General features: G+C 36.6%; 1 protein-coding gene across 5 annotated transcripts in view; it reads left to right on the top strand.

The window, feature by feature from the left end:
- ESYT2 (extended synaptotagmin 2) overlaps positions 1–25,407 on the top strand; it is a 79,160-nt gene that overhangs the window by 50,558 nt on the left and 3,195 nt on the right. For 2 of the 5 annotated variants that reach the window (XM_021526535.4, XM_085572948.1), the window contains exons 8-23: positions 3,703–3,823; positions 4,427–4,603; positions 5,026–5,108; positions 6,326–6,374; positions 7,016–7,105; positions 7,727–7,822; positions 10,617–10,718; positions 15,194–15,256; positions 17,157–17,231; positions 17,885–17,971; positions 18,553–18,702; positions 19,714–20,102; positions 22,191–22,289; positions 22,826–22,957; positions 24,274–24,379; positions 25,267–25,316. In XM_021526535.4, the coding sequence (XP_021382210.1) occupies positions 3,703–3,823; positions 4,427–4,603; positions 5,026–5,108; positions 6,326–6,374; positions 7,016–7,105; positions 7,727–7,822; positions 10,617–10,718; positions 15,194–15,256; positions 17,157–17,231; positions 17,885–17,971; positions 18,553–18,702; positions 19,714–20,102; positions 22,191–22,289; positions 22,826–22,957; positions 24,274–24,379; positions 25,267–25,316 (1,869 nt within the window). The remainder of the gene's footprint in view (positions 1–3,702; positions 3,824–4,426; positions 4,604–5,025; positions 5,109–6,325; positions 6,375–7,015; positions 7,106–7,726; positions 7,823–10,616; positions 10,719–15,193; positions 15,257–17,156; positions 17,232–17,884; positions 17,972–18,552; positions 18,703–19,713; positions 20,103–22,190; positions 22,290–22,825; positions 22,958–24,273; positions 24,380–25,266; positions 25,317–25,407) is intronic. The other 3 variants (XM_021526538.4, XM_021526537.4, XM_021526539.4) reach the window with 3 other exon arrangements.

The following is a 25,407-nucleotide window of genomic DNA, read 5'->3' as shown; positions in this document are numbered from 1 at the left end:
TGCCTCTGAGGAAAGAGGTTTTCTTGATGAGTGAGAGAAAATGGCTTCCAAAATACAGCTGCTGAGTAATAATTCCCCTTTTTGGTTTAACATGACTAAATTTACATTTAGTACTTAACTTTACTGGCTCCTGAGACTCACATCCTGCTACATATTTGCCTGACTGCAAACACAAAACCTCAGATGTAAACAAAGTCTCACTAAATATCTCAAGTTTATGGTTTCCAGAGCAACCAAACTTGGCCACATATGCACAAACCAGTGCCATCTAGACGTGGTATAGTTTCTATAGTAACTGTAACTGGGGTGACTCATGCTCTGCCTTGCCAAGAGGTTTCTTTAGTGCTGTATTTGTTTTTCTTATCTGTATAGATAAGTTGTGTATTTTGGTCTGACAACTTGACATATTGTAGTTGTTATAAACAATGATGAACAAGAGATTGGTGCCACCACAGGTACCTTTATAGTCCTGTGGCTGTTGGCTGCACACTAAAGTGCTTATTTCTACTGTTTGCAAATGTCTTCTGCTAATTGAATTTCAGCATTAGCTGCTGGAAGCTTCCCTGTCAGCTGTTAACATTTTTTTCATTGCTTTTCCTGTATGACTCCACAAGGAGAAGGACACACAAGTAATTCATATTCCATCATTAGTATAGCTTGTGGAGAGGTGGAATTAAAATCTCCGTGTGAGCAGGAGCCAGGCTGTGAGAATACTCAGGTGATTTCAGGAGGGGATGTGGATGTTGGGAAAGTGTTGGAGTTGCTTGAGATATAGTCAAAACACTCAATGCAGTCAGAAATGCAGTCTGTGCAGTATGAATAAAGATAGCATAGGAAAAATACACAGCTGATAAAAATTAAGTAGAGCTAAGTAGAGAGCAACACAAAAGAGTAGGCAACTAACAATTATTTTTCTGCAATGAAATTGAGTTTTTGAAGACAGTTTAATAAACTATATGAAACATTGCACACTTCTTTCACTTTTTGAACTGAAAAAATAATTGTATGTAGAATCATTGACTAAAGTTTTATGATCTTAGGAAGCTGTTTTTTAATGATGCATCAACAAAGGATTTATATTAATGCATCTTTCTCTGTTGCTTGCAGCATTTTGTCTCCGTTTTCCATAGATCAGACTTTAGATAACAAAAAATGCAAAAGATTGTAATTTTTGCCTTGTATTCATGAAGAATACTTTGCATCCAGGAACACCCCAGCTGATATAGATGAGATTTAAACAGCTTGAAAGCATTTTGTTGTTATAAAATTAATTTAATTCATTAGTTAGTTGCATACAGTCTTCAGTCTTCCTTTCCAGATCACTATATTTAAATTTAGGGTATCTGCTACCTTCTAGGAGTCCAGTTTCTCCATGTAAAACTTGGTGAAATTTCATTAATGCTGCCTTATTTTTCTCAGGTGTTTTTATGAAATTCAAGTAGTAATGTTGGGAGAAAATTATGATACTGACCTCTGGAACCAGAGTTGGGGTTTGGTTCTGGCATAAAGGATTGTCAGTTCTCTCAGTGCTTGGGCTGTGTTTCTTTCTTTTACTTAAGGAGATTTGCTGTAGCTCTTTGAACATTAGTCAGTCTTTCTCTAGTCCAGAGCAGGTTTATTTATGCCTGTGATCACATAAAGTCTGATTTTAAGGAAGATAGGGCAGCCTTTCTTTCAAGGCAGCTCTGATACTATTGCTTTCCTTGCACTGCTCCTTTGCTTTCTGTCAGTTGATTTTCTCCATTAGTTATCTGTTCTTAAGGGATTGAGCATAAAGGCAGAGCTTTCTCTTCTTGCCAAGCAGGGACACTAACAAAAGCAGGAACAAAGAAGCTTACTTTATCTCTATACTAGAGTTTTGTCATTAGACTTGTATTTTGAAAAGTGTAATTGTTGCTTGTAGTTACCATCACTTCAGCTTGGGTTTGGTTTTTCTTTTCCTTTTAATGTTATGACTCATTGAGATGTTTATCTTCAATTTTTTGTCACCTCTTAACAAAATAATGATTTCTATTTTCTTGGCTCATTTCAGAGACTTGAGCATATAAAACTGAAAGCTAGATGTTTGGCGTGATGAAACTTGAAAATTTGAAGAGCAATATGTTAAAATGATAGCTAAGTGAAGCTACTCTTCAGATAACATGATTATCTTGTAGTATTTGTCTTAAGATTTACTGAAACTGAATTTCTAGGGTTCACATAGAATGAAAACCTCTGTAAATGTGATTGGAAAAGCTCTGCATGAAAGGGAGGGGAAGGAAGACTCTTTAGGGCACATGTGAATTAACTCAGAAGCAGAGAGGAAACTTTTTTCCTCTGAGCAGTATCTTAACATTATCCACTGTTTTTTCTTTCTAACCAGAAGCCTGCACAGACCTGTCCATTGATTTTGATGCAGCCTTGAGCTCCTTCTGTTCCTGTTGCTCTGAGTACCATTACAAATCAGCCATGTTCCATCATGTGTTGTAGTTACCTGGATTTACAGTGGAAGTGGGCAGCCAAGGGGTTGCAGGCTCTTCAGGTTGCAAATCTCTGGCATGAACATCACTGTGCATTTCTAGTGAGCCAGATTGTATTTAATGGGTTTGTTCTGTTGCCCATCTCTAGCATAATGTTAATTGCTCACGACTACATTTTCTTTCCAAATGAAACTGTAACACATCATGTTTCACAGCAGCTTTTGTGGTTTTACATGCTAGCTCCTGGGTCAGAGCTACTCCCAGCTTCATATTCAGTCTTAGAAAACATCACAAGGCTCACACACAAGTGCTTCATCCAAAAAATGTTCAAAGTAATCAAACATTATTTGCATCTTGATTTCACAAAGACTGTAAAAAGGGAATCGTGGAGTGTATTTAGGAGGAGAAACTGCAGCTCCACCAGCTTTAGTGAGAACGTACCTCTGCAGTTCAGAGGATCTCAAGTACTGTTGTGATGACCTCTCTGAACCTTTGTAAATCCTCCTGGGGTGTCCTGGGCACTTGTGTTCCATGTTCTGCCTTCTGCCTGTGTAGGCAGTGTGTGGAATCATTGCTGTTGGTCTGACAACGATTTGTTGTCAGTTCAGACCTGAGCTGGGTGACCTTGTAGCTTAGGAAATTGTTCTCTTCTCTGTGTTTGTGGAGGGGTGTGGGGTTGGGTTTTATATGATTCATTACCAGTGTGGTTGCACTGCCACTCCCTTTTCACTGAACAAAACCAGTTTTGCTTCCCTAGGCTATGTTTTACTCAGCCATGAGCTTGTGTTCTTTGTGTCTGTGGTTTAAGTGATGGTCCTCCCAGCTCAAGAGGACAAGTGGTTTCATAACAATACAGGAATGGGTAGCCAAACTTGCAAGGAAAAGTAAATAATTACTGAAGTACAAAAGTAATTAAACAGTTACCATGTGCTTGGTTATATGCATTAGAGGCAAGAGCACTTATGCAATAGCCTTTTACCCAGGCTGGTTTTAAAAGGCAAGAGTGAGGGAGAAATTTGGCTGTGGCAGGGAAATGGGAACTTTATATTAATCTCTGTGGTTTCTGCTGTTCAGTGTCATCTGCTTCCACCTGGTGGCCATTTAGGCAAGAATTCTTTATTTTAAGTTTACAAACCCGGTGTGTCTTCTGCTCTCCCAGAAAGGCAAATTTTTCTCCATTTAGGTTGTTAAGCAGCAAAATGAATATTTTTTTTAAGTAACTGAGGATTCTTTTCTCCAACAGTGGCTTATCAGATACAATAATACTGGATATCATATCCAACTACTTGGTCCTTCCAAACAGAATTACAGTCCCCCTCGTCAGTGAAGTGCAGATTGCTCAGCTGCGGTTTCCTATACCAAAGGTAAGCAGGTTTCTGGTAACAGTAATAATTGGGCATTTAGTTTCTTCTAATCTGGAGAAATTTTGAAATACAGTTACTGCACTGGTACAAGTTGCTGTGAATTCAATCACTGATAATAACTGATTTAATTTATAAACAGTTTCAGTGAAGTTAATGTTTCAAAAGAACACCATTAAAGATTTATTTATTATTTGTTGCAGTCTTAAACATATTACTTTTACAATCACTAGATTGCTACAATCTAGTTTAACTGTATAGAGTAAAAAAAAAAAAAAGTAGCATCTGTTTTATATTACCATGGAAAATTACTATTAGTGTGCTTCACTAAACAGTTGTTGCTATTTTTTGCTACTCACTTCCAGAAACCTGGTATTTCTTGATGTAACTGGCATGTTTCTGATGGCTGATGAGAGTTTTTCTTTTCAGGAGTCTCTTGAGTGCTAGGTCTGTTGAGTGTGTGGATCATCACTGATATCTTCTATTTACAGTATGTCCAAAACACGTTAAGGAAATGGCAGTGGAAATGATAAAACATCTTTGTGTAAATTGTGATGACATGGAAGCTTTCGGATTACTATGCAAACTCATCTTTTCCTTTTTCAGGGTGTTCTAAGGATACACTTCATTGAAGCTCAGGACTTAGAGGGGAAAGATACTTACCTAAAAGGGATTGTCAAAGGAAAGTCAGATCCTTATGGAATCATCCGTGTAGGCAACCAAATATTCCAAAGCAAGGTCATCAAAGAAAATCTCAATCCAAAATGGAATGAAGTTTATGAGGTATAACCAATAAAAATACCTTGTTGTATCTTCTTCTTTGCAGAAGAAACAAAAGAAGAAATATCTTCTATCTTTTGTTAAAGAGAGGTTATTTTGGGGGTGTGCTTAAGAAGCTTCTTGATATCTCATTCTAGAAGCCCAAAATTCTGTAACAAAACAGAAGTTCTTCCTTTTTTTTTTTTTTGTTTAGACTGACTATCAGGAATTCTGAAAAAGTAGTCTGGGCTTTTCGAGCCAACATTGACAAATTTTATCTGAAAAGCTCTCAAAAGTGCTCTACTCATTAAATTGTAATTTTTTAAAGCATTTGCTTAACTAATGTATTTTGTTGTACAAAGGTACTGCAGCTCAGTGTTTTACTGTTATGCCATTTAACCAAGCTGATCAGTTTTACTGATAATGCCCTCTCACTGAAATTCCAGGCTTTAGTGTATGAACATCCAGGACAGGAGCTAGAGATTGAGCTCTTTGATGAAGATCCAGATAAAGATGACTTCCTGGGAAGGTAAATGTTATGGAGAATATGTTTGTAGGTGTTGGAAAGAGAATTTTTCTTCAATTATTATTTTTATTTTATTGCAGTTGTTCTGCTATCTAATTGTATTTATAAATTAATTATCTTGGTAGCTAACTACTTTATGTATATAAATACATTTATATGCAAATATGCTTGCGTGTATAGATACATGTTTATATGTTTACATCTTTTCTGAAAAAAACAGATGAATATTGTGGGTACCCAGAATTATGCCCTAGCTTTTTAATGTTTGTAAGCTAGTACTAAGTCTTAATTCTTTCTTCAGGCAAAGTTAATATAGTTTTATAACTCTATATCTTTTTCATCTTCATAGTTACTAAATGACTGTCTTCAGTTTGTTTTTCCTCTTAAGTGCTGATCTTAACTATTTGATTAAAGAAAAAAATTTTAGCGTAATGCTTTTACAGACATGACTCACTCTTTGACTCCATAGGCCATAGGTGTTTACTCATAAACATTTCAGGAGTTTAGGCAGCTTCTTTCTCCAGTAATTTGTCACCTTTATTTCTTGCAGAGTTTTGGAACTTCTCATTATTGCTTTCCATAGAGAGTAGAGCTCCCTTACCTTTCCAGCTCCTTCTCTTTTAACAGGAGCAGCAATACCTACTTCTCATTAAAATAAAGAAGTAGAAAAGCAGGAAAAGACTTCTTTTTCTTTGCACTTCCCTAGTCTTACACTGAAGTGACGGTGGGAGGAAGTGAGATAATGTGTACATCAGTACTAATAAAATAAAAAGCCAGACAAATGTTCATGTGCTGGCATGCAGGTGTCTACTCTGCTTAATTTTTATCAGATTCATTCCCTGCTACATTTTTAGCTTGTATGAACTAGAACTCTCCCAAACACTGCAAACATGAATTTGTTCATAGCATATGTCCAGGTGCTATTGCAGTGGGTCTTTGGATGTGCTCTGTTTTGAGAGTTTGGTCATGTATATGTGAGTTATATTGTGCCAGTTGCCCTTGTGGCCTCTATAGTGTAGGCATTTTTCTATTACCCTGCACTCATCTTTGCTCAGCCATTTCATTCCCTGCTCCTTCTGTTCTTAGGTGCTAAAAGAATAGTATTCTGCTCTTTTGATCTCAGTGGTGGATACTCAGCAAGCACAGAGTGGTGCTTGAGTTCTGTGCTAGATCTTTTGTTTCTTGGCTAAAATACTGCTTCTTTTTCTCCATTTTTCTAGTTTGATGATTGATTTAATTGAAGTTGAAAAGGAGCGTCTTCTAGATGAGGTAATCAAGTTCAGTAGGTTTTGGTTTAACAAGGCCCATATGTTGTACATGTAGCTGCTCTTGGATTATTTTTTTCTTGTGCATAATTCCTGTATGTGCATGAATAACCCTAATGCTGTAGAAACAGATGTCCTGTTGATCAGTACAGTGGTTTCAGAGATATGTAAACTGGTGAAATCTGAAAAATAATTACATTCTTTGTTGGTCTTGGAGTTTTAAGGTTATTCCTATGCAAATGCAAAAAATAGTAACTTAGATATTTGGTGAGAAGATTTTTTTGCAAGAGAATAGTTAATTGCTGGGCAGACTTAATTTTTGTCCTATATGTAAAAGAGATTCTATAGGAACATTTTGCCGGGTTTGTTTTCCCAGAACATCTCTACAGAACTTTAGGAATTTTCTTGGTGTTTTAAATATGCTTTTATCATATAATGTAGAGGTTTGTCTGGGTGGTTTTATCATTTTGTGTTGTAATACTTTATGCAAAACATGACATAATGGATCAGATCTTTCAGGTTATGTGGAATTCACCTCTGAGAGATTCTTAACAGACTTTAGTGCTTCCTAAATGTCCTGAAGAACCAATTGCAATCATATATTTGTTTGCCAGCTTATTTCACATTACTTTGCTTTATTTTCAGTGGTTTACTTTAGATGAAGTGTCCAAAGGAAAGTTGCATTTAAAACTGGAATGGCTCACATTGATGCCAACTGCTGACAATCTAGACAAGGTATTAAAGGAACACATTACTTTCATTCTAATCTTAATTGTTTTGGGGTGATTTTGTTGTGACTTTTTTGTTTGTTAAGTATTTAGCCGGTTTTCTATCTGCTGTGAATTTGGAGAAACTTGTAGCTTTAGTTGAAGCTCTCTGTCTTTAGAAATCTCAAAGCAGCCATAAGTGTCAATGGTTTAAATGAGATTTCCATATGCTTTTGTGGTTCTCTTCTCTTAGTGTTTGAGAATGTCTGGGAGATAAAGGTGGATATGATACTACAATCTGTCCAATCTAAAAACAATAAGTAGGAAATGGGTGCAAGTTGCCATGCAAATGGTTTTGAAATATCTGTATGAGTCTTGAAAATATACTTACTATGTTTCAGGCTCTTAATTTATGAATGTTTGCTTTTTGGGAGACAGTTTTTTGGTTTTGGGGTTTTTTTGTTGTTGTTGTTGGTTTTTTTTGTTTGTTTTGTTTTGGGTTTTTTTGTGTTTTTTGGTGGTTTGTTTTTGGTTTTGTTTGTTTGTTTGTTTTGGGGTTTTTTTGGTGTTTTTTTTTTTTTCCCCAGAAATGGGATAGAAATAGTAATACTTGGTTTCCAGAAGGGCTTACAGTGTGTTTTTGTTGTAGGTGCTAACAAGCATTAGAGCTGATAAAGACCAAGCTAATGATGGGCTTTCATCTGCATTGCTTATTCTGTATTTGGACTCAGCAAGAAATCTGCCTGTAAGTTATGTTCTCATGGATGCCCTTTTGTCACAGAGCCTCTTGGGTACTCCCAGCATGTCTTGCTTGGTAGTGTGACACACTGCTTTACTAACACACATTGTGCCACCTTCTCTATAATTCCTCTCCTTTCAAGACTTGTAATGTAAGGTCCACTTTTTTAGTAGCATAGTATTTAGCTATATATTTAATAAAACATTATTCTTTAATCAGTGTGGTTTTTCTTTAAAGAATGCTCCTTTCCTGGACTTGAAAGGCTGCATGTTTTTATTACATGATGTTTTCCCTAAATGGTATGGGACTAGCATGAGGAATTTTAAGGAACTAACTGGGAAAGAAACCCACTTCCTTAAGTTCAGGTTAACTTGCTTGCTTTGGCTTAGGGTATTGCTGGAGATTTGAAGGTACTGAAGTTCTCACCATGAAATCAGTACTGTGCAGTTGATGTTACAGTACCAGAATACTTGTAGGAGATTTCTATCAGATTGTTTTTTGCAGGGTGGGTTATTTGCTTGTGCAAAACATAGAAATAAATCATGTTCTCTCTCTCTATGGATTTATCCTATTGGACTGTGAAATAACTTGTTTTAGAGTTTATTTCAGGTTAGTAAAGTACTGTTCTGGTTGTAACTGATAGCAGTAATAAGGTTAACTCTACCACAAAGAGATAGGTGAAACTTAACTGAGTTTGCTGGTTTACAGTATTGCTATTAGATTAGAAGTTCTGGAAGTGACAACTAAAACATTAATTAGAGAATACGGTTTTCAAGCTTTGGATTTTTTGCATGCATTTTTCAGATTTGTCTGCTGAAATTCAAGTTAAAATTAAGTTAAATTAGAGAGGTAAAAAATGAAACCTTAATAGCCCAAACAATTTACATGACTGACTAGTGATTTCATGTCTGTTCCAGGGTTTATAGAGCAGAGGTTGGAGGTAGTATCTCTAGGCTATTTTAAAAGCTAAAAAGACTCATTTGGAATAGATCCTCACATTTCCTTTTTAACCTCACTGTATATTGAATTTGGGCAAAACCTGAAACTTAGCATAAAAAAAAAAAAAGAATTGCTACAGTATAGAGTAAGCAGGAACAGAACAGAATAGAATTATGGTGTGTTTAGCATCAGTTTCAGAGAACTGCAACAGATAGAAAAAGTCTGTCTGCCATATGTTTTATGTACTAGATTCAATTGAACCAATTCATATGTCTTCTTGTTCAACTACTGAATTTTACTGAAATAGCTACAAAGTTAATGTCTGGTAAAACACACTAAAGCCTCTTACTTAAAATAAATGGTGTAAATTTCTCTGATACACCAATTCCAGTCTTTTCCACATAGCTCTGATTCTCTATGTTACATTCTCCAGCAAGTACTCTGAGGCTATCATAAATTAAATTTTTTCCTTTTAAACAAACATTCTCTAACATTGTCTCCTTATTTTGGGAAGATGAGGTTGCAGGTCTCAAGTTCTACCTATTTTTGCAGACAGGATTTTAATTTCAGTTCATTTAATCAGTAGATCTCTAAATTCTAGGGCACAGAAAGGGGGAGTTCTTTGCACAAAGCAGACCAGTTAGGAAATTTGGGAACAGCATTCTGAATTTCCTATTGCTGCATTTGATATTCTGTCTACAGTAAAGAATTGCCTGGGTGGGCTGAGAATGATGGTCATAGTGTGGGACCTGTTTAATCCTCTTACTCTTTTCTTCCTCTACCAGCCCACAAAAGCAGTTGCAACAAACGACTCAATATTTAACTTCAAGTCATTTTCTTTCCAGTGTTGTAAAGAATATAATAGAAAGTAACGTGGAATAATTGTTGTACAACTTTACTACAAAATAATAATATGATATTGTGTTAAATCAAATTTTCCAAAACCAGAGACCTAAAGGCTTCACAGTTTTGTCAAACGGGGGAAATGCCACGGGAATACTTTTTTTATGCAGAACTGAAAATGTTCCTGTACATGCCAGAAAGACAATGTCATGGAGCTTCTACAAGAACTGCAGTTAATTGTAGTAAATAGAGCTTTTTAATAGCCATAGGATTCTAATATGGAGCAACATTTACAAGACTAAACATGACATTTGTTGGTTTCTTATGTTTTGCTCAAGTTCAGTGGTAGGGGTTATGTAGAGAAATAGCAAATTAATCTCTTGGATTTCTTGTATTTATGGAGAAGAGAGAATTCAAAGAGAATGGTTAAAATTACACTGACTTTTATTAATAGTTTGAAGACTTTTGTGCACCACTTTAATGTTACAGTGAAATGTTTTCTACATGAATAATTACCTTTTATGACCTTGAAAATTGCCTTAAGTGAATGCTTATCACTGTACATTTTAGGTCATGCCTATAACCTTGTTTTGTTCAAGCTGTAGTGTTGAGTTACCACAACAGAGGCCTTTCTTTTGCATCATAGTTGTGGGATGATTGAGCTGGAAAAGAAATAGAAATGGTGTAGAACACTGGTGTCTAAGTTAGTAAACATTAGTTGGATCTGCCATATAAATCTGAGCTACCAAGAGTGAGCCTGGAAAGTGGGTTAATAATATAGTTGAGTAATTAATAACAAAATAAAATTCAAAAAGCATTCCACCTTGCTGTGCTACAGAAAGTCATTTAATAGATGAAACTATTTGTAATGACAAATATTTACTTTTTGTTACCTGCTGTTTTCTCTGGAATCCTTTGACTATTTTCCTTAACTTTTCTGTGTAGTAAAGCTGCTTATGCATTCATTCTGCCACAATCCCATCACTCTGCTTTCTCCTTCCATTTCCATCTTCCTAAGAGTATCTACGAGGGAAACTTTGGGTGTGGATACTTAAAAGAGAGGAGAGCATCGGGACTAGTCTTTTGTGAAAACACTACCTCACTCTATAGAGCACTATTTGTGAGTTCTCTGGTATTGTTTGTATTGTACCTTTTCTCTGCCAGAGTGTGGATTAGTGCTACTAAAGCCACTCACTCTAGTGGAATGAGAGCATGCAATTTGTTTTCCTGCATGGTTTCAACAAGTGTGCATTGTTTTTGTGCTATTTTTATTGCATTTTAAAGGCTACTTAAATTTCATTGATCAGCATATCATTGGGTAAGTAATTAACCTTTTATGATAAAAACCCAAGATAAGTTTATTGTGAAAGCTCTTTACATTTAACTTAAATTGCTGATTCATTGAGAAATAAAATGAATACTGTACTAGCACACTGTATGCTGGTTAATTGTTGGCTTCTTTTGTAAATAAATCAAAATAATAAATATTGCAACCAATAGTTCTTCAAAAGGTGACACACTCAATGTTTGTAAGAACTTGCAACCTCTCCACACTGGTTCAAGTTGTTTTAAAAATGGGCGCAGTTCTTGGTGCTTTCCAGACTATGAATTCCCTTGTAAATTCTATCTCACTCCATGATGCTCCTTGTTTTGCAAATTCCCAAGCTCCTTTTCTTTTTTGGAAATTAGTCTGTAGTTGGGAGAATCCAGGCTAGGGTGAACTACCAAGTACTATTTTTTGCTTGAATTTAATGTTACAAAACTATTAAAAACTGATGAGCCTCTGAGTTTCTTACACTTAAATCTGGAAGTTCAGCCTTGGTATCTTCAAAAATTGAGTATCTGTTCAGAATAAGTATCTTTTCGCAGAGGGAGATGGGTTTGTCTTTGAAGATTGTGCAGATCAATTTGTAACTGGCTGGCTACATCATAACCCTTGATTTTAAAACACCTTTCCAAAGCCCAGCAAAATCCTTTCTATTAGTTTCTCTGTAGAGGTTAATTTTAAAGTATCTAAAAATTTATAACCGTTCTATAATCTTGTTAAAAAGTAATGAATGAGATAGACAATTTATAACCTACAGTTCCATCATCTTGGTATTAAAACTATTAAAGAGTTGCTGTTTCTTTTAGTTATACAGATACCACATATATATTTAAAGTAATTATTATTAAAAAACAACAACAACAACAAAAAGCTGGATTAAGGATGCAGCCCTGATGCCTGATGGTTTTTATGGATCTTAGGATCTTTGTGTTAAGATAGGTTGTCTGAATAGAGCATTTATTTAGAAATTTATTTATTTAGAAATTTATTTAGAAAAAAAATTCCAAATCCCTGAATTGATTGTGAGGCAGAGTGGAGCAGCAGCTGTTCAAAGAAAGCTGGGTCTGGATTCCCTTCTGCAGCACTGGGAGCTGCCTGGCTCTGCAGTGTCCTGGGTGCTGATCTTGCTGCAAGAGGAGAGGATTGTGGCTGAAGGCAAGGGGAGAGGAGAGGTCTGTAGTGGCCCAGGGATAAAAACAGCTCCAGCAGCCCGAGAACTGCTCTTGTTCCCAGGGCATCCTTAAATATGGGCTGTTGCACAAACATTCACACCTGCAAGCTCAGTCTCTAACGTGTAACATGAGTTACTGAGGAAGTGTTGAAAAGGGAGCTCACTTCCTATGGGGAGAGGAAAATTCTGAGTGATCTCTGTTCCTTTTTGGATAGTTTATTCACTGCTGCAGACCTAGGTTTGTGACACCAAGACGTTCACCCATTTAAATCTGATTTAGCTGAAGTTAAGGTATAAGAATTGTGTTAGTTAAATTTCCAAAAATGACATGAGTTTTATGATAATCAGTAATTCATAACAGTCTTGGTGTCTGTGTAATATATAAATTATCCATATTTTAAATGAGCTTTTAAATGTAGTGTCTTCTGGTTATCTGGTGAGGATGCACTCAGAGATACCCCAAGCAACACTCAGTGAGTCAAAAGAAATAATGAGTCATTCTCTGAAGCATATTGAATCAGGAGCTGGCTGAATAACAAGGCAATTTGTTACTTTTGTAATTTATGGGTTTGTTATTAGGATTTACTGCAAATGTCAGTGGCTGTTGGAGAATGCCACTGTGTCATTTTCAGTATATTTCTTGGATAACCCATCCTCTTTTCCTGTACTGCAGAGACATTCAGAACCATATCAAGACTATTTTGTCACGCAAAGCAAGACATTCCCTTTTTGAGTATCCCCTTTTCTCCTCTGAGTCTCCTTCCTCCCAGCCTTTCAGCCACCATCTTCATGAACCTGCAGCTTCTTCCCTTGAAACCTGAGGCCTGGCTTAAAACATATTTGCCCCAGCTGATATCCCTCCTGGCCTATCCTTGCTATGATTCCAGAGGAATTGAGATATGCTCAATATCCAGGAGTCAGTGGTTGTATGAGCACATACAAGTGTTTTGTATGTGTTATGTAGAAGTTTTGACTTCTAAAATTCCTTGAAATAATAATATAGGAGGGGAAAGATTCGTATTGAATATGCAGGTGCAAATGGGAAGGAAAAAAAGTCCAGTAAGTTGAGTGGCAGTTTAAGATTCAAAATAATATTGGTGAATTGTAGCTGCCACTTGAATAAATCAGGTACTTCTCTGTAGAGGGAAGTCATTACATCCTTATAAATGTGGGATGGAAATAGAAAGAGATTTGAAAAGAGATCTTTCTACAGAAAGAGATTTGTAGTCACACTGTGTCATATTGTCATGAAAGAAAACACTGTGCTCTATGTAGGAAAGAGGAATGCAGCCTGTGAGAAGCATGGCCTAATCCTTTTGTTCTACTTGGCCATTACCAAGGCCCTGATCTTGGCTGTAGCAATGTAAGGTCTGGAGCACAGCACTGATGATGAGACAGTAACCTTGGCTAGCAAAGAAAGGGACTTCAGCCTTAGGAAATAAATCGTGGAACCACAGAAGGGTTTGGGTTGGAAGGGACCTTAAAGATCATCTCCTTCCAAGCCCTCTGCCATGGGCAGGGACACTTAGATCAGGTTCCTCAAAAACCCCATTCAACTTGGCCTTGAACATTTCCAGGGATGGAGAATCCACAATTGCTGCAAACAAAGTGACACTTTTGCCTTTGTCAGAAAACAGGGAATGGTGCTTAAACTCCAGGAAAGAATGGTTTCAATCTCCAGCAAAAATTAGTTTCAATAAGGAATAGTTAGTTTCAATTAGTTTCAACTAGGGATAATGTGCAGTCTCCATCTTTGAAGTTCTGCAAGTACAATACTAAGTTCCTAATGTATCAGATAAATAACTGTGGACAAATCCTTGATTGTATTGTAAGAAATATAATATTAAAAAAAATACCCCACAAAAGTAGTCAAACTTATTTTTGGGTTCTCTCAAGTTTAAGAGTTGGATTTGATGTTGCTTCCAACTCAAAATATTCTGTAATTTTGTCATGGATTATATGTTCCTTCTGAAATAGAAATTTTCAAGTGAGATGCCAGGAATCTTTGGAATATTTTGGCCAACTGGAGTATATGACATCCTAAAAGAATCTGCAAAATAATATTTCTGCATAAAGGTTAAATCTCTTCAAATTTTAGTCACTTAGATTTTAATTTCTGAAAGGCATTTCTTTTGGCAAAGCATTATTACCAGTTCCTGTTCATAAACAAGAATATTTTAAAGGGCCACTATGCAATTTTTTTATTGTCACAAGCTACAGCTTCTAAAGAAGAATTATTCCTTGAAACAAAAATGTGTCCCTAAAGAAAAAAGCCAGCCATAAGTATACTAATTTGAAGTCTGTTTTATTTCCAAATCTCATTTTCTGAAATGATTTCTTATTAATTTAATGCAAATTTTTTAGACACTATTGTCACTTAAAGAACAATATATTAATCTTAAAATAAAATTCTAACATTTCCATATTTAATGGAAAGCAGTCAGAGGTGTTGTCCTGCTTAGCCAGTTTAAATTCCTATTTTTAGTGTATTTGTGTGTCTTCATTCAACTGAGTGAAGCAGCAGACCTTCATTCTAGTTAGCATGCAGTGTTTGCATCACTTTTCTGAAGAGGCTCTAAAGAACTTTGACTTTTATAATGATATAAATCCCTATCAATTAGATGTTGTAATTTCTCCCATAAAAGGGCTCCTTTGCATAATTACTTGACTTATCATCAGAGAAACTTCTGGCTTGTGAAAATATGCTCAAACAAATTCTAAAAGGGATCATTCAGAAGGCAGTTCATAGGGCATCAGGCATTAAATAAAAATATTTTGTGAATTATCTCTATTAGGGTAAAAAAAATGAGCAAAGAAATACAAGCAGACGGAAATTGGGTATCTTAGTTTTAAAACAGAATAAAATTATCCAGAGGAGAAGAGGAAAAAAAAATTTGTCCAACTTTTCTGTTATTGTTGTGGTCCTTCATTGTTTTGTTTTATTTGATAGATGTGGTTTTTTGGGGTTATTTTTAGGTTGATTTGTTTTCACCTGCTTTGTCCTATGTTGTCATGTCATAATTAATTAACCTAGTGAAATTGCTTCATTGCATGTCTTATTAACCCTTCCTATGTTCATTCTCTCCTGACTTAAAAGAATAATCCATTAGAATTTAACCCTGATGGCTTGAAGAAGGCTGCTGTTCAGAAAGCCCTAAAGGTAACATTAATATAGTTGTCCATTTAAGGTCACAAAAGTAATTGGAAATGCACGAATGCCTGCAACACTCTGCTTCCAGCACTGGATGAGATTTCTATTGCCAGATACATAGTTAGTGTGATTCTGTTTCACTTGAATTTGATTTCAAGAAGCCAGTGTCAGGATGTTGTTAAAATATTGTGCTCTCTGGTAATTTGAACTCTAGATCAGATCAGTGGAGTACAGGCTGCTTGAGAAGACTGGGGAAAAGTGCTGAGAACTAATTTGTAGTAGTAACTAAAGAATGAAGCTGACATGAAAGCTAAGACATCGTTCACATACTGAGTGATACCTTATCACTCAGCTCTGAATGATTGGTTTGGAATAATCTTATTCCTACTAGATGTTTTTAGAAGGTTTTACATCTTTATATGAGTGCTAAAGAAAATTAGGCCAGCTTTTTGGTAGGCAGACTTGGAAAGGGCTTGATGCTCAGCTGGGACAGACTTTAATAGGCTGTGCACAGCAAGTCTGTCACTACCTGGTGTTAGCGGTGCATTATATGTGTGTGTGCACATTGCTACCTGCTTAATTTGAATTAAAATTATTCCTATTTACATACCAGCATAAGTGACAGAGTCTTTTGTCAACTCCTGTATTTTGATCATTTTATGAAGAAAGTTTCAGGCACCTTTTTGTGGACAAAGAAAAAAACGAAGACAATGTCACCTGCCATTTTAAAACACCATCAGCTGCAGTGTAATGTGGCTTTCTTTCTGTTCTGTAAACCTTTGTATTCAGTTTTATTTGAGAGCTAAATATTTTTTTAAGTAGAAATGACAAAAAAAGAAAGGCAGCATTCATCCAAGAAAGGAGTGCTTTCTTAACAGCTTTATTTCTAAAGGAAAGTATGATTCTAAGCAGTATGTGACATTAAAGTTGAGAATTATTAGTGAAAGTAGGATGTCCAGATAAAAAAATATATCTAAATTATGCACTTTCTTAATTTAAAAATATAAAATATTTTAATCACTTGGTTGTAATTGTGACCTTACATGCATTAAGAGGATTTTAACTATCTGTTGATATATCTGATTTTCCTACAGGGTAGAACTCAAAGTAATCATGTATCCTACATTTTCTAGGCTTTTTAAACTGCATTAACACCTGCTTGAGATGATTAACTTTCATGTCTAAATTTTCTTTCTGAATTGAATTTTTGTTAGTTTAAATTGAAATTCATGAAAGAAACATATAGTTGGAATGTTCCTTTGCATATATAATTTGTTTCTAAACTGATGTTTGTTTTCACAGTTTGATGTAATGCTATACAGCTGATGAGCAAGGCTCAGATATGGCAGATGGTTGATTCTCTAATAAAGAGTATTTGGTAAACTGTAGAAATATCCCTCACATACATTGTAGTGCATATTCTTTCTCCCCCAAACTGAAAAGTAGGGAACATCAGTGTTGGATACCACATCCAATTTAATAGTTCTACAGCACTGTATATGAAGTTCCTGAGTTTGTGCTTTCTTCATATCTTCCATCTGCATGCAATATTCATTTTGCAGATTTAATTATGCTTCATTAGCTTTGGGGATTGTAATGCTCATTAAAAGATAAGAATTTGCATCTTACCAGTTTCATTTAAAGAAAATGGAAATGTGTCTAAAACTCCTGCTTATTAGTAGCATTTTGCTTCAGCATATTCAGGTAGTTGGATGCCTTCATGCTGATGTGTTCACCAGCTACTCGCCAGTCTGCCATTCCAGCCGGCTGAGTAAAATACTGAGAATAATAGAGAAGCATGTAGTAGAATGCATATGATTTGTATTTTTAAGATGCAAACATTTACGTTTCAGAGGGGAGAAGTTTTGCTTTATTCTGAAAGCAAAGTTTTCGTTTTTTTCTTTACCAGTCAGGAAAGAAAATAAACAGCAATCCCAACCCACTTGTTTTGCTGTCAGTTGGACACAAGGCACAGGAGAGTAAGGTAAGTTCCCACCCTTTAAAGTTGGCTTTGTCTTCACATATTTGGTAGGTCTGTGAGCTTGGCATTTGGCTACCAAATCATGGAGCATATGCACACATTAAGTTGCCACCAGAACTGAAATTGGCAATGAGCAGCCAAGGATTACAACCTATGGCCTAAAACCACCTTACCAACTAAGCCATGGCACAAAGGGTTGCATCCAGTCTTTTCTTAAACACCTCCAGGGATGGTGGCTCCACCACCTTCCTGGGCAGCACATTTCAGTGCCCAGTCACTATTTCTGTGAAGAATTTTTTTCTAATGTCTAGCCTAAACTTGCCCTGGTGCAGTTTAAGACTGTGTCCTCTTGTCCTGTCGCTGGTTGCCTGGGAGAAGAGGCTGACCCCCACCTGGCCACAGCCTCCTTTCAGGCAGCTTCCTGCCAGGGAGTTGTAGAGCAGTAAGGTTCCCCTGAGCCTCCTCCAGACAAGCAACCCCAGCTGTTCCTCATCAGACTTGTTTTCTAGACCCTTCCCGAGCCGTGCTGCCCTTCTCTGAACACACCAAACAAAACATGAAAAACGGCAAAATGAAAAATGTGCTCATCTCTTGACACCACCTCTGTTAGACAAACTGTTTGATAATTCGTGTGCTTCCTTTTTTCTTAACTTCAGATTAGATACAAGACAAATGAACCAGTATGGGAGGAAAACTTTACTTTCTTTGTACACAATCCCAAAAGACAAGATCTTGAAGTTGAGGTATGTGTCTCACTCTCTTTAGACACCTTTCTTTTCTAAGATGTTGTAGCAGTAAAAGTCACACATTAAAGGCTGTTACGAAATGACACTAAATATAATGTGAGCATTATTAAAATTATACTTAAAGTATTTTTTAATACCAAGCAATGAGATGTTTATTTCTATTTACTACTAAAAGGAAGAAAGACTATAACCAGGCTCTCACATGAATAACAGTTAATGGTTGTCTAATTAAAAAAAAAATCCAAAAGTAAATTTGGTATACCAGTTTGGAACTAGGAATATTTCCTCTTTCATACCAAGGAAATTATTTGTTCAAAGGTCTGGTAGATGTAGATGTGGTGGTTACTTTTCTATCTTACTTTTGCTTTAGATGGTAAGGTTGAAGAAATGAGGCTTTGAGTATATTTGTTTTTTCCTTCTTCAGTGTAAAGTTATCTTAAAATCAGGAAAACTTGGTTTAAGAACAAACTACTTTCAATATTGTTTGTATTTTTATTTTTAAACAAAAATCTAATTTCTTTCTTTGAATTCTTACAAAGCAGATGTTACAAAGTGACTTAATTTCTGTGTTCCTTCAGGTGAGGGATGAACAGCACCAGTGTTCTTTGGGGAACTTCAAGCTGCCTCTAAGCCAGTTGCTAGAGAGTGAAGATTTAACTATGCATCAGCGATTCCACCTGAGCAACTCTGGTCCCAACAGCACTATAAACATGAAGATTGCACTCAGGGTACTCTAAAACCTTGCCCTTTGTAAACATCTGAAAGCATATTTAGGGCTGTGGTGACTCCTGGTCTTCCAGCTTTTGAAGAAGCCAGTACATTTCCTTTGATGTCACCTGCCAAGTGTCCTTGGTTGTGCAGAGCTATCAGTACACAGAGATAGCCTCTAATTTAAATATATTCCATTTGAAAACTGTACAATGCTCAAAGTTAAACAATTGTCATCTGCATTAATTAAAACTGAAGTCCCCTGTGGTTTTAGATTTGGAAATCATGTTTGGAATTTGAATTCCTTCAAATATCTTTTGAACCCAGTGGGCTACAGATCAGTGAAAAAGCCTCTATCTAGAAATGGAGGTGAGGTTTTGATGGTTTTAAAATATAAAGTGTATCAGGAAAGGAAGTACCTGCATAGTACTGGAAAAATTCAAACCAGCTTTCAAGGATGTTGGAGTTTTGAAAACAAAACTTGCATACCTGAAAGTTGGTTTGTCTTTTTTCTCCATCTAAATTACTTGTTTTAATAAGGTATTATATCTCTTCATTATAACGCTTCTGTTATTTTTCTTTCTAAAGCACTTGGTTGCTTATGTGTGATTAATAAATTCAACATATAAAAGAGAAAGTAAGAAAAATTAATGAGAAAATATTGTGATGTAAAATTAAATTTCAAGAGAGTGGAAGAAAAAAATTACAGAATGTCTTTCCAGATGGCTAGAACTGCAAAGTGAATAGCATTTACACCAGAAGTGCATAGAATGCGGGAAGGGAATAATGAGGAATGATTCTTAATGTATGGCGAATTTCACATTGTTTTATAGTTACTGCAGTTGCCATGAAGAAGGTGGAGTTGTGTTTTGTCATGTAAAGCATTTCATATTGTAGAGTTAGCAATTGTGAATGGTTTTGGTCCTGTTTTAGTGGCTTAACTTTACAACTTGTCAACAACCAGTATTGTGATTTGTTCCTGTTTCTTATACTGCAGAATAGTAACATTATGTGTATTTTCCTGTATCCAGGTCCTTTCTCTTGAAAAGCCGGCAAGATCTCCAGATCATCAACACTCAGCCCAAGTAAAAAGGCCATCTCTTTCCAAAGATGCAAGAAAATCATCTTTTAAGCCTCAGGTTCCTGTCTCGCCAACATCTGATCCCAACAAGCCTGTTCCAGCATCCCCAGTGACTGACAGTGATAAAAAGACTGACACAGCTGATAAAAGTCAGCCTCCCAATGCCAGCCCACAGTGGCCAACAGATCTCAGCCGCAGCTCCTCCAGCCTCCACGCCTCCAACTTCTCCTGCTCGCCCAGCCACCTGTCGGTGAAGGAGCCCACGCCCAGCATCGCCTCGGACATCTCCCTGCCCATCGCCACGCAGGAGCTGCGCCAGAGGCTCCGGCAGCTCGAGAAGTACGGCCTGCACCGATGGCTGCAGCCGATTCACAAAGAGTGTCACCAAAGCAGGAGTGCTCAGTTCACATTCCAGAAATGTTCTTTACTGTTCAGTCATTGGGGTTTTTTTGCTTCTTCCTGGTATCTCAGACAGAAGCTGCAATTAGAAGTTCCTTGCCATTGTGATCGTCTGCTAGATAAAGTCCCACTTCTTCTCATAGCTGCACTTTGTAGTTTCATGGCAGTAGTTGCCTGTTTCACCACTGAATCCTATTAGCATTAATTAAGCCAATTAAGCTGGAAATGGTTGATCTTTTTAAATAACTCAGAGGGATATTAAACTATAAAGAATGTTAAATGGGTAGGCAGTTACTATGCAGTCACTGAAGTTATTGCAGACATGCTTTCTTAAATTCTTGAATTTTTTTACTTGCCTCAGTGGGCAGCTGTACTTACCAAGTACAGACAGCTGAGCAGCCATCCCGCTCTGAATAAGAGACTGGAAACTATTCATTCCCTTCTCTGTGAATCTAAGTAGAAAGATTTTCTTTTTTTATTTGCAAGGGATTTAACTAATTCCTCTTTTTCTCTGTCAGAGTTCATAGAATCAACTGAGTCATAGATGTTGGTCAGAATCTCTGGTTGATTATCCCTCTGCTCAGAGCAAATCCCTCTTCAAAGTTAGATCAGGCTTCTTCGGCCTTGTCCAAACAACTTTTCGTTATCTCTAAGGATTTGGATGCCATAACTTGTTCAGCAACTCCAGTGCTTAACCACTCCACTTTTAAAACATTCTTCCTTATTTCTGTTGAAATTTATCTTGCTGCAGCTTGACTATGGCCTCTTATTATTTTACTGTGTACAGCCATGAGGATTCTGACTTGGTCTTCTCTAAAATGTCTGCTTTAAGTAGTGGAAGGGCTGCAGTTGAGTCTGCTGTTGGCTCTCTCTTTAATTTGTACAAATACACCACCTGCTTATGTGCTCCAGACCCCCATTTATCTTCATAGTCACATGCTAACTTGTTTTGATTTGGTCAGGCTCTCTCCTGGTCCAAAACTGAGTTAGTTTGTTAATTGTGATAAAGATTGAAATACTACTCCTCACGTAATGCACAAGTGTCATATTTTGTCATTTGGTAAGAGTGGTAAAGCTACAGGTAATGAGGTCCTTTATTGCAGACCAAATGCTTTTAGGTACTTTGATTTTTTTTTTTTTTTTTTTTTTTTTTTTAATAACTAAGAAAATACTGAAATTAAGTCTTCATTCTATTTTTTTTAAAGTGAATGACTTGGGGATTTTAATGGATCAATCACTTTGTAGTAGATATTCACAAAACAGGCACTCTTCTCCCTTGAAGATAAGATACCTTTCAAGTGACTGAGAAATGGCAAATACGGCATATACTGTCCTGTACGATATGGAAAATACTTAGTTCACACAAACTAAAATGAGCATTTCATGGAGATGAGGGGACTGCATATGCTGGCCATTCTGTGAAACGCAAGTTCTTAAGCATGGTGCTTGCTTTTTATTTAAATATGACCTGTAAGTGTAAATTTATTTTAATCTTGTTTTCATGGTGATATAAACTATGGAAAAGTAAAATGGTTGTGGTTGTACTGAGCTTTTATGACAGGAAGTAGATTTAAATTATCACTATTTGAATCCCAAGAATATCTACATTTCTATGATAAGAGAATTTAGAAAAGAATGAGCTGGTCTTCTAATTGGCTTCCAGCCTTAGGTAAGAGTGGCCCATGCCTGAGGTTTTCATTGCAGCTATCACTATTATTCTTTCCAATTTCCTAGATGCTGCTTTGATGTTTATTTTAGGGCAAGCAAGTTTTTTACTTGTAATGAGTAAAGTCCCATATTCATAGTGACAAGAATACCTGGCCTATTTTGAAGAGCAGAGTTGCTGGCCAAGGAATTGAAGTACAAAAATCTGATGAGGATATGCTCACACACATATGTTCTCTTCTTTCACATTGGTCTAGGGAAGTTAAATGGATAATACATGATTTCTGGAAAAACTGCTCAGTTAAGTCTTACTTTTAATGTGCATTTTAAAAACTAAGCATATTGTTCTGCTTTTTCCTGCAGTGGAACAACTCTGGGGCAGTCTCCATTAGGACAGATTCAGCTAACAATTCGTCATAGTTCACAAAGAAACAAACTGATTGTGGTAGTGCATTCCTGCAGGTGAGCATACAATACACAATTTCATATTTGGGCATATTTCTTTATAAAGTTTATAATACATATCCTGACTTACTCTTAAGTGGATTGGTTAATCTTTCTTACTTTTAAAATAACATATGCATAAATAAAAAAATATACAGCACTATACTCAGAATAGTAACAACTTTGTGGAAGATTTGGCTCTGATTTTATATTTGTCTATTATGCCTCTGTCAGATTTTAAACGAAAATGACATTTAGATTTTTATCAGCAGTATCTGAAAACTAAACAGAGACTGAATTTTTTACAGAATGACCAAAACACGTGATTTCTAAAAAACCATATCTAAACTTCAAATTAGAATTTAGGGAACATTGCATTTCCACCTCTGCTCTCTGCTTACTGGTCATCTGCTCTTGTGCAAGTCACTCCATATCATATTTTGTGCAGGGGAATTGCTTCATGTACTAAATTAAGTGATGGTAGTGTGGACACTTACATTTAACAATGTCTTGTTGATTTTCTAAGTGCTTTTCCTTGTTCTTCACTTCCACAGAAATCTAATAGCATTTTCCGAAGAAGGATCTGATCCCTATGTGCGAATGTATTTATTGCCTGATAAGAGACGATCGGGAAGAAGAAAAACACATGTATCAAAGAAGACATTAAACCCAGTGTTTGATCAAATGTAGGTTCTAAACTATATGCAGTAGTTTTGTATCATGTAATTACAAGGCTGTCAAATCAAGATTTCTGTGCTTACTTGAAGTTCCTGGTTGTCACCATTAGACTTGATCATACCTTTCTCTTCTGCTGTAACAGTTCTTCTCTCCTTCTATTCCCTGTTATCACTACAGCCCTTCTTGCTGTTAGCAGCCACTTCTGTCTTTGCTGCCTTCCTACACCAGTTCCATGCTGGTAGCTCAGCTGCAGGATTTGCTCTCCTGGCAGGTGGTGAGAACACGAGTGCCTTTAGCTGGCCAGTGCTGCTGATCTCCCTTCTTGCCAGAAAGCTTGGCTGGCCGAGTGCCTGGCTGGTGCTGCCAGCCAGTGCCTGTGCATAGTCACATTGCTCAGTCACTCGGTGGTACTTCTCAGCATCCAGGGAGTCAGGAAATTTACTTGTAGGTTATATCCTGGCCCACATGTTGTAAGTTGTACCAACTTGTGCAATATTATTCTGCATAAAAATCCTTATCCTTGCACTCATCTTTTTGATAGTAGTTTCCCTCACATGTCTGCCCCTTACTCTGCTACTCATCACTTTTCCATAAAGACCTTTCTCTACAGACAGAAAATGAACTCAGAACTGTACCAATCCAGTCCTTTCTGTCCAAGGCAAATCTGTAAATCATTAGCTAGAGGCTCTAGCAGATTTTCTCGGTAGTGCAGATTTCTCCTGTTCATTCCAGGTAATAGATTTATTTCCGTGCCTTTCCAAGGAAAATGTATTGCAAAGCAATAAAGCTGTTTAAGAACTGTAGTGACAAATAGATGTAAGTTGTGGTATAACTTTGTCCTGACTTTGTCTAAGTTTCAGCTCTAGCAAAGAACTATTTTTGATAGTTTTTTTTAAGCCAGCCAGGAAAGAAAAGGAGCTCTGGTTATCAAGTACCAAGGATCAATAAGACTGACCAATCTTTTCCTTTTGGAAAATGCTAATACTGAGCTGTCAGTACAGTAGGATTCCACAGTCTCTTCTCTAGACTCATTGCTTGATCTTTGCCTCCTTTTGTCTTGTTCATGTGTTTGTTTGCTTTTACTAGTGGCCTCTAGAGGCCAAAGGTAACAGAAGTCTCAAACATTTGATGTTGATACTGATGACAATTTTCAAGAAAAAAGTTAGGCAAAACATTGGGGTTGTTTTCTTCACTTTCTCAGACCTCATTTTTTAATTTGGGGAGGGAGATGGTTTGGTTTTGATTGGAATGGCAGTTTAGCTGTAGGAACTGAACTTGGACCTCTGGTACAAAATTCCCTCTAAAGCATCTCGTTGCCTGTCAGGTTTGATTTCAGTGTTTCCCTGCCTGAAGTACAGAGAAGAACACTAGATGTAGCAGTGAAGAACAGTGGTGGATTCCTGTCCAAAGATAAAGGGCTGCTTGGCAAAGTAAGTTGGCAATAAGCAAATTCTGTTAATACAGCTTATTATATAAAGCAAAAATCCTCTTGGCATATGAGTTAGTGTTGACTGAAGCCTGGTATGAAGCTATCAAAAATTATAGGTGCCTTAGATGTCAGGCTTCAATAAGCGAAGGAACAAACTACAGAGTGAGACTTAGAAAGATGAGGCAGTAATCTTCTCTAGACAATGGTAAGTTCACAGTAACAAAAGAAATGTGCTTGTCAGAGAAAGGAAAGAACCTGTAGAAACCAGGCAATATTGCAGAAAATGTTCAGACAAAACTGGAAAGAAAACAAATACTCAGGGAAACACAAGTAATTAAATTCCCAGTTTGTAAAATCCATGAGAAAGGGCTGCTACTGGAGACATTCCCAATGCCAACACCAGCTGTTGTGTTTGTAACTTCAATGTTCTATAGGCACACATTAAATCACCCAATTTGCTACACACATGATTGGGAGCATGAAAAATGAATAGTAAATTCCTACACCCTTTCAAATTGCCATATTTGAGCTCTTGAAGAAGATGAGAGATACAGAATCATGGTCAGTTCATGGTGAACAGTGTCCTCAATTTTCCTGTTCATCTGGAAGGCTGTTAGTAGGAACACATCTGCTGATTGCCACTGCCTTGCCACTGCCACTGACGTGGTCTGGGACTGTACCACAGAAGGGTGTGGATTTTAAGGTCAAAATCAGCAACTTGGAACTTTAGGCAGATGGCAGAGAGCTGTGATGACAAGAATATAAAATACATCATTTACCAATGGCATTGCTTACCCTGTAGTTTACAGGATTGTCAGATTTGATCTTTAATAGAAATAGAATGAAAGGCACACATGGTGCATTGACTGGTAATTTAACTTTCCACAGTTATTAATACCTCTGGCATCTGAAGAACTTGCTAAAGGCTGGACCCAGTGGTAAGTATAACATTTCTGTTATTAATAATAATACTACATAGTAACAACTATTGTATTAATAATAGTTTTAATAATACATGCTAAATGTAAA

This window comes from Lonchura striata, chromosome 2, assembly GCF_050655825.1.
Source record: "Lonchura striata isolate lonStrDom1 chromosome 2, ASM5065582v1, whole genome shotgun sequence".
In the NCBI taxonomy this organism is placed as follows: domain Eukaryota; kingdom Metazoa; phylum Chordata; class Aves; order Passeriformes; family Estrildidae; genus Lonchura; species Lonchura striata.
Note: the sequence above shows the minus strand (reverse complement) of the source record. Positions and strands in the feature narration are given on the sequence as shown.